The sequence below is a fragment of the Lutra lutra genome, chromosome 4, assembly GCF_902655055.1.
Source record: "Lutra lutra chromosome 4, mLutLut1.2, whole genome shotgun sequence".
Classification (NCBI taxonomy): Eukaryota; Metazoa; Chordata; class Mammalia; order Carnivora; family Mustelidae; genus Lutra; species Lutra lutra.
In genome coordinates this window covers 186784372-186803178 of record NC_062281.1, presented here as the reverse complement: position 1 = coordinate 186803178, position 18807 = coordinate 186784372, and the positions used below count along the sequence as shown (strand labels likewise).

Genomic DNA, 18807 nt, shown 5'->3' with positions numbered 1-18807 from the left:
CTACTTGTGATCTCTCTCTGTCAAATAAATAAATAAAATCTTAAAAAAAAAAAAAAAAGAATGCAGGTTTCTGAGGCCCATGCAGAGAGCTGGCTGGATGGGGGCCTGGGAATCTGTATTATTAGCCGGCTCTCCCCCTCCCCAACAGTGGTTGTGATATTGGAGGTCCACAGCTTTGCAGTGTAAAGGTAACACACCAGACCACAGAGAGAAACCCTCTCGGGCCTCTTCCCGAAGCCGGATTCCATGGGGCCTTGGAAAGGATCTCTCTCCCCTGGGGACCCTCGCCGAAATGGCAGCATCAAAGCTCCCTGCCAGTTCCCCTAAGGCAGAGTCTCAGGGGACCGCCGTGGCCCAGCAGTTATTCTGCCAAGTCATTCATGCGATGCGCCGGCCCAGGGGTGAGGACAAGCCCCTTCCCCACTTCAGCTCCCCCCGGTATCCGAACCGAGATCGGTCAGAGCTGAGGCCCCGCCCCATCTCCTCGCAACCGCAGGTCCAGCCCTTTCCAAAAGCTGCTGCGGCTTCAGCCGCAGTTAGATCCAAACAGGGGGGAGGGGGGCGGGTGCCGCTCACCGGATCCACCTTCATACCCCTGCAACCCTCATTGAGAAGGCCGGTGGTGAACATCGAGTCGTCTCCATGGCAACCGACAGGTTGTCACAGACTCAGGATTACGACTCCTCGGCGTGGGGATTCCAGAGAAGAGGTTGGAGGCGGCGTCCCTCGGATGCCCTGACCCACACCCAAACTGAAGGGATGGATCCCCTGGCTTCCCGCCCGGGTCCCCGGCCCCTAGCCCGACTTCTGCCGCTCAGCGGCCACAGCGAGCACGGAGGAGGGGTTGGATTTTTAACGGGGCCCCCCAGCCCTACGGCGGGGGATGGCGGCATGGTGGGCGCCTCCCACCCGCGCCCTAGAGCCCCCGCGGCGGAGCCCCAGGGCGCGCCGGCCGCTAGGGGCGGGCACGGCCGCGGGGGCGGGCACGGGCTCGGGGGGCGGGGACGGGCTCGGGGGGCGGGGACGGGCTCGAGGGCGGGGACGGGCAGTGGGCGGGCCCCGTGCGGGGCCTAAGCCCCACCCCCGGGGGCGGTGCCTGGCGCCGGGGAGTGTCAGGAAGAGGAAGAGCGCGGCCAGAGGCGGGCGGTGCGGGCGCGCGGCGAGCAGGGGCCGAGCCCAGGCGAGCGCCGCGCGGGCCACCATGGCCACGGACGAGCTGGCCAGCAAGCTGAACCGGCGGCTGCAGATGGAGGACGAGGGCGGCGCCGAGGCCCCGGAGCAGCCCGGGCTGAACGGGGCGGCGGCGGCGGCGGCCGGGGCGCCCGACGAGACGGCCGAGGCGCTGGGCAGCGCGGACTGCGAGCTGAGCGCCAAGCTGCTGCGGCGCGCCGACCTCAACCAGGGCATCGGCGAGCCCCAGTCGCCCAGCCGCCGCGTCTTCAACCCCTACACCGAGTTCAAGGAGTTCTCCAGGAAGCAGATCAAGGACATGGAGAAGATGTTCAAGCAGTGAGTGCCCGCCCGACCCGGCCCCCCACCCACCCCGCGCGCCGGCCTCGGGCCCCGAACCCGCGAACCTCCGAACCCCGCGCCGCCCGGGACCCCTGCCGCCAGGCGTGCGCCCCTGAACCCCCCACGCACCAAAGGGGGGCGACCCCGCGGCGCCTTTCATTTAATCACGTGGCTTGAGGACCTCCTCCCCACCACGCGTGTGAGTCTGGCAACCCCGAGCCCCTGACATGCGACCCCTCCTCACGGTGACGGGGGCCCCCCCCGTACACCATACGCGCGCACTATCGGTGTGGAGGACTGCGCGGCCCCTCCAGGTAACCCCGAGGGCCCTCGAGCCCCCACTACCACCATACACATGAGTCTGAAGATTCCGGGGCTCTGGCCTCGGATCCCTGTGTTAGTGAAGCTTCCCCCACCACCCACCAGACAGCCACGCACCCTGAGATTTGAGGACCCCGTGGCCTCCCTTTCCCTCTCCCTAGCTGCTCTAATTCCCCACCCCCACCCAAACACCCTGGTCAAAAACATCCACACACACACCCCCAGCGCCTCAACAAAGGTTCCCTGTACCCTATGCTGTACCCATTCTTTTTATTAGGGTCCTTTCATTTCCTCTGCTTATCTCGCATTCCTCTCAACATAGGTTCTGAGCAAAGACCCCCCACCTTCCCCTTCAGTTATTCAGCATCTGCTAGCAAACTGTGGTCAAAGACCCTCCAGACCCTGCCACCCCTACCCCTACCCACTCTGCTAGCCAGGTCCCCAATCCTTGACCCTCAGGTGATCTCCTTAGGGAGAGATCCCTCTATACCGGCCCCCCCACACTTTGCAGGTATGTACCACCCATCACCCCTTCCGGGCTGAGTCCCCTCCTCCCTCCACACACTGTTCCTCCCTCCTCTTGCCCTAACCTTCCTCCCCCCACCCCCAGTAGCTTTGCGGTCGCTGCCGACCCCCACCATGTGCCCCCTTTCCTCCCACACAGGATTCCGACACCCCACACCTCCCTATCTGATTTGTCTGGTTGCTCTCACCCCTACCTTTTCCTCTGTGCAATTCCATATACTGTATCTTAACAGGTTGGACAGACACCCCCAGGCCTGTGGCTCAGCCCTCCTCACCCACCCTTGCAAAAAACCTTTAAAATCTCTGTGATGGGGACTAAATGGTCCCCTTCGGGTCCATCCCCACCAAGTTGTGACTGCGATGGACAACCAAACTCTTCACAACCACGGTTGTGCAGGGGCAGGCTGGGGGTGGGGTGTTAAAGCTCGCAGCCCCCTTCCCTGTGGTACCCCTCCCCACCTCTTGTTGCCCATCCCCTTGCCCCTGGCCCCTGAAGGGGGAACAGCCCAGGGGTGTGGTCTGAGTGGAGAGGCGCTGACCCACCTTGGCTGAAGCCTGAGGACAGGGCGGGATGGGGCTGTGTACCCAAGCCACAAGCAGGAAACCCAGGAAGGGGGTGTTTCACAACCCCACAGCTTGAGAAAGGCTTTTTCCCACTTCTTGTCACTGCTGCTTCTGCCTGCGGCCCCCACACAGGGGAAGAAGGTTTTGTTTCCCAGACCTGGACGGCTGGGAGCCCCATACTTTTCCAAGGGTCATCCTGGGGGGAAACTGAGTCCTTAACCCTCCTCTGGGCCACTGTGTGGAAGTCCTTGGGCCCTGAGGACCCTGCCTCTTTGGCTCCAGGGTCTTTGTTGGGAGTTGTAAAGTTTTTTTCCCCACCAAAGACTGTCACCCTCTGGAGAGCAGGATTTCCAGGATTCCAGCCCAGATTGATGGGAAATGGAAAGCTTCTTGAGCCCAGGGCTAGGTAGAGACAGCTTCACCATCTGGAACTTCCTTGTAGAGCCTGCCCTCCCCCCGCCCGCCACCCCGCCCTGGAGTGGGGGAGGCAATGTCGGGGAAATTATTCAAATGCATCAGTGATTGATAGATTCTAGGCACTGAGCACATCTAGGCACTAAGGAGCTCCTGGATTCCACCCAGCATCCCTATGACGTAGAACTCTCATCATCACCATGGTGCAGTTGGGCGGTCTGGGCACAGAGAGGTTAAATTTAACCCTCCAAGACCACATAGCTAGGAAACTTGATGGAGCTGGGATCTGAACTCAGGTCTGTGACTCCAAAAGCCATCACAGACATTTGCTTCCACCTGGGAAAACGCACTCATTCAACACCCCCTTCTGTGTTCATGGCTGATTTCCCACCTCACAGACCCGCCAGTGGCCTGTATCTTTCTGCCAGAATCCTCCTTCTCCTGGGCTTCCGCAGCATTGCTACACCCAGCCAAAAACAACAACAACAACAACAAAAAACGATAGAGCTATTTGGGAGAACGCAGGCACCCCAAATGAGTAGGGACTTGGGGGGCCGCGGCTTGATCAGAAGGGGCGTGTGACCAGAGGAATGGCCTGGAAGCTGCATTTGCGGGAACATTCACCTTCTAGGGAGGCTGTTTAGGGTGTTGGTTTGACAGGGTTTACTCTGGTGAAGTTTGGGGGGAGCCGAACCCCTTCGGACACCCCTGCGGGCCACCTCTTGGCACCACAGCTGCTGCTGCCTTGGAAGGGGCGGGATAGGGGGCAGGAAGGGGCCGGGGAGCTGGACTTCTAGGGAAGGAAGTGCCGCCTGCCGGGTCCCTGGCGAGGACAGAAAGGGGCAGGTTTTGTATTCAAGGAAACAAGGCTTCACTGTGCCAGCCAAGCCGAACCCAGCCGAGCCCCGGCTGCGAACAGCCAACACACAGGCTTTTGGGAGGACAAAACCCTGTTCTGCTTCTGCTGTCCTAATGGGGCCGCTACCTCCTGGGTCCAAGCGGGGCCCTGCTAACAGACTTCCACCCGGGGCTCCGGCAGGGAGGAGGGGAGCCCAGCCCTCCGGGAAGCCATTCCCCCCAGCAGAGCACAAGAGATAGGGAGGGCCTAGGGAGCTGGGAGCTGGCCTGCCTTGGAAGGCAGGAGCTACAAAGCCTGCCCCTCAGTCCTGCCTCTGCCCCTGAATTATTCAGTAATTAATTCCCATCTATAAAATGAGCAGGTTGTACTTGGGAATGGCCTCCTTATTTCCGAGGGGTCCTGAACCCTTGGGGATGACAGGCTGCCTTCCAGGGTCTTCTGGTTCATCCATTCAGTGTCTATCAGCAGATCCTTCCTGAGGAGGGAGGTAGAAGGAGAACCAAGGGGATTGAGGGAAGCAAGACAGGCTGTCTGCCATCCCTGACCTTGGCATCCAGACGCGCAGCTTCCGGCCGGGAGAGACCTCCAGCCCGTCTCCCCATCTTACAGAGAAGGCAACTGAGACCCAGAAAGGTGTTGGTGACTTGCTTGGGGTCACAGGGAAGTTTTCAGTGGCCGAACCAGAGCGCCCTTGTCTGTACGACTGATCAGGCAGGGCTTGGTGGGCGGGGGGGGGGCGCTCATAGAGCTCAGACTTTGTGCCCAGCATTTGGAGGCCTGCCCCCACCCCCCGAACCTCAGCCCTCCCTCCCCAGGCGGCCTCAGGTGGCCCCAGCACTTCTGACTCCTCCCCCCACCTCTCTTGGCCCATCCATTCAGGACTCTCTCTAGAACCTTCCAGCCAAAGGGGGAATAGTGTGACCCCACAGAGCCTCAAGGGGGCCCAGCTCCGGGCTGGCAGCCGCATGTGTGAGGCTCTGTGGGGTTTTGTAAGTCGAGACCTGCCCGAGAGGTCTGCAGCCACGTAATTCTGAACCTGCCAGGGAATCTGAGGAAGATGCCCTAGTTCCCTGCTTGGCCAGCCTCAGCCTCAGACACGGCATCTCATGACCCCGTGCGTCAGAGAGGCAGGCTTCCTTCTCCTTCTGGACGCCTCTGCCCTCCCTTCTTCTCCATTCGCTCCTCCTCCCCCGTGTCTCCCCAGACCCTATCCCTCAGCAGCTCCCCCAGCATCCTTCTTGGAAGACAGGAGGACACAGTAGTTAAGAGCAGGGCCTTTGGAGTCTGTGGGTTTGAATTCCAAGGCCCTTATACCTTCTGGGCCTCAGTTCCTCACCCTAAAACACGGAGAGTTACAGCACCCACCTCACAAGGCTATTGTGAGATACTTAACTGAGTACTGAGCACGAAGCGAGCACTGGGAAGCTCCCGTCCCCGCATCCCCCGGCCTACTCTGCCAAAGCCCCTGGCTGCCTCCACTTACCCCCTAGGGAGCTGCCCGGCTGGCGAAAACCTCATGCTTTGGGCTCGCCTGTTGGGGGACCCAGCATGAGAATCCCCCTTTTTTCCTGCTGAACGGGCACTCCGGTTGGCAGCTACATATGGCTCTGATCAATAACAAAAATGGGGAAATGAATTCGTTATCACTTAATTATGTGGAAGGCAGGTGGCAAGGAAAAGGAAAGAGCAAGAGACAGCTTCCCGGGGTGATTCAGGACTGGGACCCCAGCACCCAGCCGCCGCGGGGCAGCCGGGAGACCCCGGGGAAGGGGGCTCAGCTTTGAGGCTCCCCCTGGGCTGAAGACCCTCCCTGGTAAAGGTCTGAGGGTTCGTTGTAAAGAGTCCCAGCCCTTGGCAAAGAGTCCACCATCATGTCCGGCCCGTTTGAAAAACATAAAATCCATCCATATAATCATCCATATAATCATTCACCTGACACATACTAAGTTGCTGCTGTGGGCAAGTTCTAGAGAATCAAGGGAAGAAGAAAGTTCCCGCCCTCAGGAAGCTTAAAGTCTCATGAAAAGCAGTGGCATAGAGGGGATGGGCCCATGCGGCTAGAAATGGAAACTTCCATTCCCATATCCCCGCCATGAGGACCCAGGGCGCTCATGAGGGTCCCGTGCTCAGACACCCTCCTCCACCGGCCCCTGCCCCCATGCCCTCGCCTCATTTCCTGGAACCCCCAGGTCCAGTTGCTCACAACCTTACCCCCATTGGCCAGATGAAGAAACTGAGGCTCGAGGAGCTTGAGTCATGTCCGAAGGTTATAATAAGCAGCAGGATTAGAAGCAGGTTGGCCTGCAGGGAGCTCCAGAGGCCAAGAGAGGGCGGTGTTTATGGATGGGGGGCTTGGGGAAGGGGGGCTTTCAGAGCCTCAGGAGGGCAAGCCTTCTAGGGGGGCACAGAGGTTGGGTCCCTCCACCTGCAGCAGCCAGGAGCCTGGCTTTCTGGGAAGATGCCACACCCCTGGGGAGGGAGGATTTCCCCAAACTCAGAGCTCCCCTTCTGCGCTTTCTACTTCCCTTCTGATTCTGAGTCACCTCTCCCCTCCCCCCTGCCCCCCTGCCCCCCTGCCTGGGGACTTTTGGTTCCCCTTTGGCTTTGCCCCTTCCTGCCTTCTCCTCCGGTCTGGAGGAGACCCCCTGGGTCTGAGGCCTGGCTTCAGCTGTGAGAGACCGGGCGCCGCCACCTCCTTGGAAGCCGTCTTGCAAGGCTGGCCCAGGCAGAGGAGGAAGGAGAGGAGACAGAAGACCTCAGCAGGGACAGTCCCCACTGCCTCCAGCAGCTGAGCTCCCTCTGCCTGCTGCGCAGCCCTCTCCTTGGCTGCCTTCCGCTTTTCAAGGATGGCAGAGAAGCGAGAGTCCCACGCCAGCGGGACGCGGTTCGAGGGGAGCCAGGCCTGGGGTTCCTGAGCTGCATGAGGAACCTCATGTGGGCCAGACAAACGCCGTCCGCCTACCCCATCCTGGGCCCTTTATCTCTTACTTAATCCTTTTATGGCATGCGGTGAGCTCCTGTCCCTCTTGTTGCAAAGGAGAACCCCGGGTCTCACAGACCTTACATGACAGGGACAGCGTGTGAACTTGGGTCTGTCTGACTCCAAGTCCCTGGCTCCCAAAGGCCCCAAAGAGGGCAGCAGCAGCAGCAGCAGCGCGGGTGCTTGTTAGAAAGGCAGCTCCACCCCGGGTCTGCTGGGTCCGAATCCGCATTTTTAACACTTGTACCAGCAGCAGCAGGCCACCCACAGCTGTCTCCCCGCACTTCCTTCCGGTAAGGCAGGTTCCTTCGTCTGGGCGGTAAGGGGGGAAGATGAGGTTTAAAAATAACGACTAGGTTGGACTACACACTCCATGAACGTTCTTTGCCATCACCGCTGTAACGATCAGTATTATTAAGAGCAGGCGGGACCCCTGTCGCTGACATCACAGGCCTGGGGACGTGCCCTCCTGGCCTGGTGCTCAGCGTGCGGTTGAACCCAAGCTGGGGAAGTCCTGAGCCCAGACAAGCCCCCAGAAGAGTGCCATCAGCTTGGGGGGACAAGGGGCTCCCACTTGATTCTTAGACTCACTGCAAAGTTGCGGGGGAGCCGTGAGCCACATGCACGCACACCCTCTCCTTGGCTGACGGCAACAGATCCAGCGTCCGATCTGCAGATAGAACTGGAGGAAGTGGCGAGCAACTGGGCTTTCGCCACATGAGTCAGGCAGTCTGGGGGTTGGGGGGTGGGACCTGACCCACCACGCCCAGCCAATGGTTATCAGCGTGTGTGGGTGGTGGGTGGCCACCTGCGGAAGGAGGCAGGTAGGGCCAACACTGGCTGCACCAGCGAGAAAGGCCAGAAATTTTCTCTTGTCCAGAACGTTCCTACCTCAAGGGACCTGCCTTCCCAGTTCATAGGACAAAGAGTAGAGAGGCCTAGGAGCCACTGGGGGAGACAGGGGAGGGGAGGACCAGGTCTGTGAATGTCAAGTCCAAAGCCAGGTGGGCCTGGTGGGATCCTCAGTCCCATAAACACTACCCTCTCTAGCTGCTTCTCTCCCTGGAGACCCCCATGGGCTGAGGGGCCAGCTGCAAAGGCCTGGGATAGGAAGCTAAGGACAGAATCGGGGTCTCCATGCCCCCACCTAGCCCCTGTGCAGCAGCTGTAGTAACCCATTCTGCCATCAGACTCCATAGCACGGCTGGTGGGTGGAGAGGCTCGTGCCCAAGGAACAACCTTCTAATAGTTCCAGAGCCAACACGGGCTGCCTTAAGTGAAGCAATGAGCTTCCTGTGCTCAGAGGTATTCCAGAAACATACAGGAAATCTGGGAATCTGACCTTCACGCATGGCTGAATGAGTGGCCTCCAATATCCCTCCCAGCCTGAGACTCTGGTACAGGGTCTGTGGGCCTCAGGACACAGCGTAGCAGTTTAGAGCGTGTGTGTGTTTCATCAGCTCTGGGTTCAGATCCCGGCTTTGTCCTTGTCGGCTATGGCCTCGGCCAAGTCACTTCCTCCCTGAGCCTCCCATCTCCTCGGTTGTCATATGGGGCCATTTAGGCCTGCTCCCGAGGGGTCTTGGGAAGACCTGATTGGGTCTACTTGGCAGAGTGTTCAGCAAAGAGTAGCCACAAAGGGTGATATTGTTACGAGACAAGGTGTTGATACCGCACGCTGTAGGGGCCCGGCTACTGCCCAGCCCCCATGACTCCTGGTTATCAGAACCAAGGGGAGGAGGAGGAGCGCCAGCTGGGTGGGACCTGCTGGGCCCAAGGGGGCAAAGGCTGCCTGGGTGGTGGCCGACTGCTCCCCTCTCGAGGGTAGATGGGAGGGACTTTGTCACCGGCATCCGGGGCAGCAGCTGCCCAGCCCTGCCTGTCGGGAACTATTCATGGGGAGGCGGGTAGGAATGTGGGCACAGTGCCAGGTGCAGCAGCCTCCCTCCAGTGCCGGAGAAAAGTGCTGAGCTCCCAAGCCTGAGAGCTTTGTTGCCATTCCTGCCCAGTGCCATCGGCCCTCCCAGGCAGGCCCCAGGCCGGGCTCTCAACCCAGCATGCCCCAGCCCTACAGGCTGGAGAATTCAGGACCCTCCGTGGGACCAGGAAGAAGAAGGAAGCAGATAGGCAGGAAGAAGGAACGTCTCCAGCTTTGGGGATCCTGCAGTCCGCCGGCTGTGTGACCCCAGGCTGGTTTGCTGCCTACTCTGGGCCACAGTTTCCGTCACATAACATGAAGCAGGTAGACCAGGCTATGAGGACAGATCTTGTGCACTGACGCTCTTTTCCGGGTCCCTCTGAGCCCCTGAACGCTCAGCTCCAGCTCAGGGAGAGAGCTGATAGGCGAGAGGGTGTCCCCAGCCTGGGGCGTCTCCACTTTTGCCAGTCATCCACCTGCGGTGGCACGGTGACCGTTCCTTCCCATGAGAGGAGGGACAGGGCAATCCGGGCTGAGGCTCCTCACTTCCTCTGCCCAGCAAGAGAGCAAAAGGCTCTGTCCTGCTGTTTTTCCATCTCCCCAAGTCGTGGGGTCTTTGAATTAGGCCTAGCGGGGGAAGTAGTGGAAGTCTCAGGGGAAGGGGAGAGGCTGGGGGCAGCGATAGCTCACCTCGCCCATCCCCTGCCTCCGGTCCAGTCGACGGCAAGCCCTTCTCGCAGCCTTGCACGTGCACATCGGGACTGGCGCCCGAGAGAGGCCCTTGTGTTCTTTACCATTATCATTCTTATCAGCGCCATTTTTATGTTCTTTGTGCGAAGTACTTAACGCAACGTCTGGCACACAGGAAGTGCTCAGTGGCCTCTATTACAATGAAATTAGCAGGCTTTAAGCACCTGTTAGGTACTAGGCATTTTATGTTCATCATCTCATTTAATCTTCAATCCTAAAGGTAGCTAGTGATGATGGTGCTTCTGTTTATCATTATGGCCGTTGGCGTTATTGTCCGTGGGTGCCCATTCAGTGGGCCGGGCTCTGTGCTAGGAACTGACCTGGCTGGTCTCTTTTAACCTTTGCCTCTGTCCTGAGATGGGTCCTTTGATCTCCACGCTGTAAATGGGGACGCTGGGGTGTGTGGGGTCAGGTGACTTGACCAGGATCAGCCAGTCAAGTGGCCAATTGGGGGTTTGAGCCTCAGTCCTTCTCAGCAGACCTGATGTGAGCACAGAACCTTCAAGGTCATCTTCAGTCACGTTCCCCTTGGGGACCTGGCTGATCCAGTGGTCCCGAGCCCAGGGGACGTTGTAGGTGCCTGCTCCCCCGGAGCTTTGTGGGAACAGCCCTCCTCCCCCGCAGTGTCCCTCCTTTGGGGACCCGGCTCCCACCCCAGCACCTGGCCTCTTCCTGACCTCTGTCGCCTTCCCTTAGCAATTGATCTGCTGGCGCTGTGACCAGCCCCTGCATTGTCCCCCTGGGGGCCAGAGCCCTCCCAGGAGAGAGCCCAGACCCGGTAATTGATTGACCTTTGATTGATGCTGGCAGCGGCTCAAGCCGCGGATAAAGCTGCAGCCCGGCCAGGTCCGGGAGCTGCCAGAGACCAACAAACACAGAGCCAAAGTCTCTGTCCAAGTTCGGACACTTGATCCGTGCACTTCCTCTAAAACTGAGCCACCCCCAGCTGCGGGAGAAACCCGTACACGTGAGCAGTAAATAAAGCTGGGGCTCAGGAGAGGCAGGTGGGACGGCAGAGTAGAGTGTGGGAACCTGCGGGATGGGGGCTGAGTCCCTGGCCAGCGGGCCTGTGCCCTCACCCCTACCATCCTTGTTCCCTGGGGGAACACACAGTCACACGGGGAAGTAACCCGCCCAGGGTTGCTGCGCACCGAAGCTGTAAAGAACAAACTGCCCAGCACACAGTAGGGGCTTCATGGAGGCAGCCGGACCTCACTCTGCCACTGCTGGAGTCCGCTGCGTGTGCCGGGCCCTGGGTTAAGCGCGCACCGTGCGGGAGCTCGGTCAGTCCTCGCAGTGACCCTGCGAGAGAGTCACCGTCACACCTCGGCGGGAGGCTCAAGGGGCAGGGTCTCCCAGAACCCAGGTGGTCTGCTCTAGCCCTGTTCATCGCTGACTTTCACCCCGTCCAGAAAGCAGTGGGGTTTCCCTGAAGGGCAGCGCCCACGTGGCTTGCCCCAGCGAGAACCAGGCCTGTCACCCCACAGCCACGCAGCCCCCTTCCCAGACTCCAAAGGTGGAAGGAGGGGCCTCTGCTGTGCCCCCCACGGGGCCCCTCCAGCTTGAAGGGGAGCCTGGAGCATGGGATCATGGGCCTGCCTGGCCCTCCGGAGGCCCATAGCCCGTTACCACACCCTCTCGCGGCAGCTCACACCCCGGCCACAGCACTGCCCACAGGGATTTCCGGCCCATCTGCTCCTGCTCCCGCCCCCCAGCCCAGCCCCATGGGGAAAAAGGCTTCAGGACCGTGTTCCCTGCAGGGTTCCCAGAACCCCATCCTCCCCGTGCTGCGTCACTCCCAACCACTGACTCGTCTGTGAACTATTTATACCCCTCACGCCAACTGCTCCGGGCTCAGGGCAGACAGCTCCGTGCTGGGGCCTCACCAGGACCCCTGGAAGCAGGCTGGCTCGGAGCAGATGTGCAGGCGGAGGAGCTGGGCGTCCGCCCTCTTCCTTTACTGCTCTGTGACCTTGGGCGGGTCACCTAACCTCTCTGAGCCTCCATTATATAAGGTTATTACAGGGATTAAATACAATAAATGATGTGAGGTTCCCAGCATAAAGACAGATTTCAAAAAAATGGTTTCTGTTCGTTGTTCAAGGTCGTGCGAGCCTTATATAGAGCTTGGGATGGGGGAAGGGAGCTGGGGAGCCCGGAGGAAGGCACAGAGACGAGGTATGTGTTTGTGCAGGAGTGCCAATTCTGGAACAAGGGTTTCTGCAGCTCAGCCCCTCTGTGTCACTCTGTTGTCACCAACACTCATCCAGGCAGCTTGAGGCCTGGGGCTACGCAGGCCTCTCCAGGCTCAGAAAGCCCATTTTAGCCCTGAGAGCGCGATTCCCACCCCCTGCCTCCCCTGCGGGGGGGGGGGGGGGGGGGGGGGGGCAGTCTGCGCAGGTGTTGGGTTAGCCTGATAAGAGGGCCCACATCCGTCCTGATGGGACGTGGTCTGCACCAGCAGCACCTCCCCAGCGGGGACCGGCCCCGAGGCCATCTCTGACCCAAGCTCTGACCACAAAGAGGCCAGCAAGAGGGACATTTAGACAACACCCCCCACATACACACACACCCGTGTCTGCTGGGCAGTTGGTGGTAGAAAAGAGACCCACAGTGTGCAGACACACTTTTATCACCTAATCACCGTTCCAGCCCTTTCCAGCCACAGAGCCATATCCCCCCCCCACAGCAGGCACACCCTGTGACACTGTTCCCTGAATTCACCCCAGGCCACCTCCCAGCAAACCAGAAGTGGGCCTCCCTCCTGAGGCCCTGCCCTGTGACATGTGCTGTTTTCTGTCTCCCTCCTGGGTGCCAGCAGGAGTCGGGGAGACATAGGGCCGGTAGGGATGCAAGGCTGGCCCTGGAGATAACATCAGAGTCATTGGCTGCCCTCCCCCCCCCAACAATCTGTACCCCTATGGTGTCATGAATTCTTTGTCCCTGCTGGTTCCCGTCCCATCCAGCCCAGGCAGGCTGTGGCTTCAGCTTCCTTACGCATCACACTGCTCCAAAAGTTAGCACTGTTCAACGTGTCAGAGACCACAGGCCACGTGGGGAGCTCCTCGTCACCAGAGGTAACCAAACAGCAGCCACACCTCAGGCCCTCACTGGACCAGGGTCCCTTTCAGCTGCAATAGGGTGACCGGCGCCTCGCAGTCCAGCCCGTGGTGCTCCGACCAGTGAGCTGTGAGGCGACAGGAGGTCCTCAGCCTCTGCCTTGGCTCCCCCAGGTACGACGCTGGCCGGGACGGCTTCATTGACCTGATGGAGCTGAAGCTGATGATGGAGAAGCTTGGAGCCCCGCAGACCCACCTGGGCCTGAAAAACATGATCAAGGAGGTGGACGAGGACTTGGACAGCAAGCTCAGCTTCCGGGAGGTGAGTCCGCTCCCTGTGGGGGACTCTCAGGCTCCTCGAGGGAGGAAGGACATCTGTTCCTTCACACGGTCAGCACTTACTGAGTGACTGCTGTATACTTGGCCCTGGGGGGCTTTTGGGAATCCTGAAGAAAGCCGTGTGCTGCTAGGATCCTGGTGTGTAGAAGGGGAGATGCCTAGAGAGTGAAGGGACAGGGTGCTGTGATGCTGGAGATGAGGGGATAGGGAGGGAGTGACAGGCACTGCATCTGGAAGGGGCTGGGCTCTGCCCTGGGGGACTCCGGGTCTCCGTCCTCACTCTGGGACAGGAGCCATGAGCAAGCCTGCTCCTTGGAGGAGGAAATGGAGGCTCACAGCCAGCAAACAATGGTACTGGACCCCAGGCAGCCTTGGGTAAAGGACAGCTGTGGCCTCCCTGGGCAAGGTCGCCAGAAGCCTAGAGGAGGCAGGGCAGGAGAACGGGAGTGGGGAGGACGCGTCCAGGGATGGAGATGTGGGCTATGTGCCGTGAGGTGTGGAGTCAGGACGTGGGTTCTGACCCCCCTTCTGTCACTTTCTGCTGCTAAGATTCGGGGCAGGGCTTTTTCCTGGTCTCCGAGTCTTCCACAGTCTGTAAAATGGACACAATCCTATATCTTAGGGACTCAGTAAATTGGTTGGGGGAACAGCGGGGACAAAGACACGAGGTCAGTTGGGGCTCTGCCTGGGAGCCAAGGGTGGGCACACAGGCCTGCAGCAGCCCCGGATCCTGGGAGAGCGGGAGATGGGTCCCCTTGCCTCCCACTGGACAGATGGGCACACCAAGGCCCCTTGTCCTTCCCTGACAACGTGCTTTTCTCCATCCCGCAGTTCCTTCTGATTTTCCGCAAGGCAGCAGCTGGGGAGCTGCAGGAAGACAGCGGGCTGCACGTGCTCGCCCGCCTCTCCGAGATCGATGTCTCCACCGAGGGCGTCAAGGGGGCCAAGAGCTTCTTCGAGGCCAAGGTGAGGAACCCAAGGCTGTGTGGAGCCCAGGGTGGGGAGCACCCTGACCCCCAGCTCAAGGGCAAGGGTGCCCTGGGGAGGACAGGACCCTGAGTTAGCCCCAGGGTCCGTGCTCACCCTTCGTGTCCCTGCCGGGGCCACGGATCGGAGATGCGGCACTGATGCGAGGGCTGGACTGCGCGAGGCCCACAGTGCTCCTGGCTTCTGTCCACTTCCATCCAGGCCGAGGTCCCTTCCAGCTTGCCCCTTTCTCTGCCCGGCCCACAGAACCACTACCCCCAAAGGACTAGTCCTTAAACGGGGCGCCCAAGAGATGGCAGGGCAGGCCCAGAAACCGGGGCATGGGCTCAGGAGCCTCTTGGAGACCCCCACCACGCCAGCCCTCACCCAGAGGGAGGATGGGTCCCAGAGGCACCCATGTGCACAGCACTTTCCCAGTGCCGCACGCACTTGATGGAGGGGACACCCAGAGCTTGCTGGATTCTGACCTCCCAGAGCACCTGCTTTTCCTGGTTTCTCCTTCTCCCTGTGTTAACTAAGAGCATTGTTTCTGAAGGCCGTGTCCCTCCTCCCTCTGGGCTTCTGGGCTTGATGGGATGTCCCAGGGTTCCTCAGTGGGACCTTGTTTGCATCTGGGCTTCCCAGGACAGGAAGCAGATAAGAATAGCAACTTCCGGGGGCATCTGGGCAGCCCAGTCTGTTAAGCATCTGCCTGGGGCTCAGGTCATGATCTCGGGGTCCTGGGATCGAGCCCTGTGTCCTGCTCCCTGCTCAGCAGGGAGTCTGCTTCTCCCTCTCCCTCTGCTCTTCCCTCCAACTTGTGCTCTCCACCCCCCAATAAATAAATAAAAGTTAAAAATTAAAATAAAGAAGAAGAGCAGCATTGAAGCCCCCGCTTCCGGGACTCCCACTAGGCAGCCGCTACCAAGTGTACGTTCTAGTTTCCAGTCCCTTCAACGAGTCCACGAGTCAGTTACAGGGCGGCAGGCTCTGAATGGGAAACTGAGGCTCAGAGAGGTAGCGAGAGGCAGAGCGGTCTGCGGGCTGGCAGGGGGAGGGGTCCGAGAGCCCACGGTGGAGGCGCAGACACCCCTCCCGCCCTGACCCCCGTCGCCCCCGCCTCCCCCGCAGGTCCAGGCCATCAACGTGTCCAGCCGCTTCGAGGAGGAGATCAAGGCGGAGCAGGAAGAGAGGAAGAAGCAGGCGGAGGAGATGAAGCAGCGGAAGGCAGCCTTCAAGGAGCTGCAGTCCACCTTCAAGTAGCCAGGGGCTGCGGCCTGACCACTTGGCCCGGGCGCCCAGTGCAGCCAGCAGGGGCGGGCGGACTGGAGGCCAAGTCTGAATCCTGGGCTCTGTCCGAAGGGACCCTACTGAAAACCTACCGAGTCTGTGAACGGGGCCAGCTGAGGGGTGCCCCAGGTGGCCCGGTGCCCCTGCTCCCTCCCACTCTTCCTGAGGCCGGGCCACCCGTGCCGGCTCCTCGCCCGGCCCAGCCCTCCTCCCTGGCGATTCCTGCGTGTCTCTCGCCCCCGGCCACCCCCGCTGCCTGCACCAGCGCTGCAGCTGCTCCGAGCCCAGCTCCTGGTCCTGAGGGCCTCCCTGCTCCGGGTGCCTGCCCTCCATGCCTGCCCTCCGTGCGCTCTCGTCCTCCCTGCCCAGCGGCCTGCCCTTAACCTGTAGGCCACGCAGCCCCTGGGGCCCTCGAGCAGCTTCCAAGACTGGGGGAGGACGGACAGCAAGAAGGTGGCAGGCGCCAGCTCTGTAGGAGAGTGGGACGAAGGGGCTAAGCAAAGGCACTGGGGCTCCCCACCCCCAACGACTTTTCCTCCAGCCCTGCCTCCTCTCTCTGCTGGGGGCAGGGTTGGAGAGGGGGGCTTCTGTTTTGGCAGAGGGACCCAGGCCCCGGTCCCCCATGTTCACATGGAGACCCTGGCACTCTGGGACCCGGCCAGGCAAGGGTGAGGGGCAGCTGTGCCCATCTACCTCACGGGCCCACACTCTGCCGGCCGTGCCATGGATCATGGGCAGGGAAGACTCCGGGGGCAGAAAGGCCACTCCCCAGTCTCCCTGGAACCACCCGGGGGTCCCAGGGGCTCTGGAGAGAGCAGGGTGGGGAGGAGGGATTAGCCCCTTCATGGGAAGGAAACCAGCGCCTGGTTCCATTCTCCAGGACGCGTCTAAGAAGTGCTTTAAGTGGTTTGCACGGACCAGGCGGTGGGGAGCAGGGGCCTTGCTGGGCCCCTTCAAGCCATCCTTCCCCCAAGTGATGGGCACCGCCTTGTCACCAGCGACGGGACCCGTCCCGTCACACACCGCCCCCCCCCCAGCCAAGGAAGCATGGGGACCCCAGCCCTCCCTGTGCCCATCTGAAGACGGGCGGTGGCCACGCCTGTGCCACCAGCCCGGTCCCACGCAGCTCCCAGTGTGCTCACTTCCGTGCGTGCGTGTCCGTGTGTGTGCGCGTCTGTGTCCGCTGCCGTGTCGTGAAACTGTGCCCGTCACTCAGCCAAACAAGTGAATGGCCATCGAGGCCACAGTTATGCAACTTTCCGTGTGTGTCATGACGTCACTGCTTTTTAAACTTGATAACTCTTTATTTTAGTAAAATGCCCCAAGAGTCCACAAAACTCCTGTTGGATTTGCAGAGGTTTTATTTTTTTGGCCTTAGAATCTGCAGAAATTTGGAGGTACTGACCCCAGTGCGGCAGCCTTGGCCCCAGATTGCGTTTGCCTTAGCGGATATGTTTATACAGATGAATATAAAAAGTTCTTTTTCTTTGGCTTTTTGCTCTTTTTCCCCCCCCTCCCTTCTCACCTTCCCCCAAAGAAAGCTACTTCTTCATTTGGTGGTACAATTATTTTTTTTAACTAAAATAAGATAAAAGTCTATATTCTTATGTGTGTGTGGTTCTTGTTGGTTGGTGGAGGAGGGGAGGGGCAGGGAGAGGGAGGCAGGGGACGCGGTCACCCGGTGCTGGGGCAGCACTTGCTCAGGTGGCTTCTCTGTCCTGCCAGAGGCCCCGGGGGGGAGAGACTCTTCCTAATGGGGGAGGTTGAGCGGGATGCCCACGCCCTATCACCAGGGGCTGCCCTTAGTGCTTTACATATACTTACCGGGTAACCCTCACAACCAGCGCATAAGGGGCTGCTGTTTTGTTTCCCAGAAAGGCACATAGCACATGAGCTGTGGGGAGACGGGGCCAGGTGGGGAACTGGATAGAGACCCAGACCCTTACCCCACAGCCCGTCCCCTTCCCCATCCAGTCACCCCCCAGGGAAATTCAGAGGAGGGCATGCCCCGGAAGTGGTACCACCACTGTGGGTGTTCTAGGTGCATGCACCGAAGAGCACCCAAGATTCTCCCCCACGCAGAGACCCCTCAAGCTTCCCCCCACTGCCACGCACACAAGACAGGCTGGGGTGGTAGCACGATGAGGAAGGACCTGAGGTGCTACCTGTGTGGCATGGGACAGATCAGGCTCTTCTTGGGTCTCAGTCTCCCCGTCTGTTCAAAGCGAGGGTCTCTAGGGTCTTCCCAGCCCTGCAGTTTGCAGGTTTAGGGCGCAACCTGGGTTTTGGTGCGAGGAGTGTGGGATTAGGCTGGGCATCGCTGCCCCCAGGTGGACATGCGTGGTACTGCAGCAGCCACTGGCTCCCTCACCTGCCAGGCGAGGGGAGGACAGCTCGGCTGTCCTGGGAGGGTGTTTCCTGGGAAATGCCACCCCCGTGTGCCGCCCAGTCCCTAAGACATCACCATCATTAACACAGCATGCTCGGTTAAGCGTTGTCTTTCGGTACCACTTCCCCAAGGGAAGATGTCAGAAACCCTGACATCGGAGCTCAGAGGGTCTTAGAACAAAGGGATAGAGGACACGGGGAAGGACTAAAATTCAAACTCTCCAGCCCCGCCTTCCAGCTGTCCCCATTCTGGATGTGGGCCTCAATCCCTCCGAACATGAGAGACACCATCCTATGTGAGAGCTGTGAGAGACAGCTGTCCCATGCCAGGACCCTCCACCACACCCACAGGTCTCAGCTGGGAGGGGGCCCTCAGCCTCGGCCTGCATGAGATCCCCACTCCAGCAGAGGCGTCAGGCTGGGGAATGAAAAGGCCCGAGTGACTCAGGTCCCAGGGGTAGGAAAGTATATACTTCCTTGATCCCCTCCCAGGAACCATCCTCTGGGACCCCACTGCAAAACACTAAAAAACCCCCAGTGAGCCCCAGACCTCCTCTAACCCCCAACACTTCCATCTGGTTCTAAGGAGAAGCAGTGCCAGCCCCTCCCCATCACCCCCGCTGGCCCCTTAGTGGCTCTCACCCAAGAAACAGCTGCCACCTGAGAGTCCTGTCCCAGCCGCTAGAAACCATGGGCCCCAGTCAGCTGCACCTGCCCTGTTTCTCAGGCTCTCACCACCCTCGCACTCCCAACCTTGGCACTGCTTCTCCTAAGGAACCCCCACCCCCAGGAGCTCAGCCTCTGCCAAGTCACCTTTGATTATTTTTCCAGGATATTCTGGCTCTGAGTGTCTGGGAGATTCTGCAGCCCAGACCCTGGGAGGCCCCAGTCCGGGTCCTGGAAAAGCACAGAGTTTGAGGGG

The 18807-nt window shown here is 60.1% G+C and overlaps 1 protein-coding gene across 1 annotated transcript; it reads left to right on the top strand.

Moving 5' to 3' along the window:
* The first annotated feature begins 1125 nt into the window (after nucleotides 1-1125).
* Nucleotides 1126-17104, top strand: EFHD2 (EF-hand domain family member D2). The gene is made up of 4 exons (XM_047726965.1): nucleotides 1126-1509; nucleotides 13077-13224; nucleotides 14073-14207; nucleotides 15339-17104. Exons 1-4 carry the CDS (start codon nucleotides 1202-1204, stop codon nucleotides 15468-15470), a joined length of 723 nt encoding a protein of 240 aa, XP_047582921.1. The 5' UTR covers nucleotides 1126-1201; the 3' UTR covers nucleotides 15471-17104.
* The last annotated feature ends 1703 nt before the right edge of the window (nucleotides 17105-18807 follow it).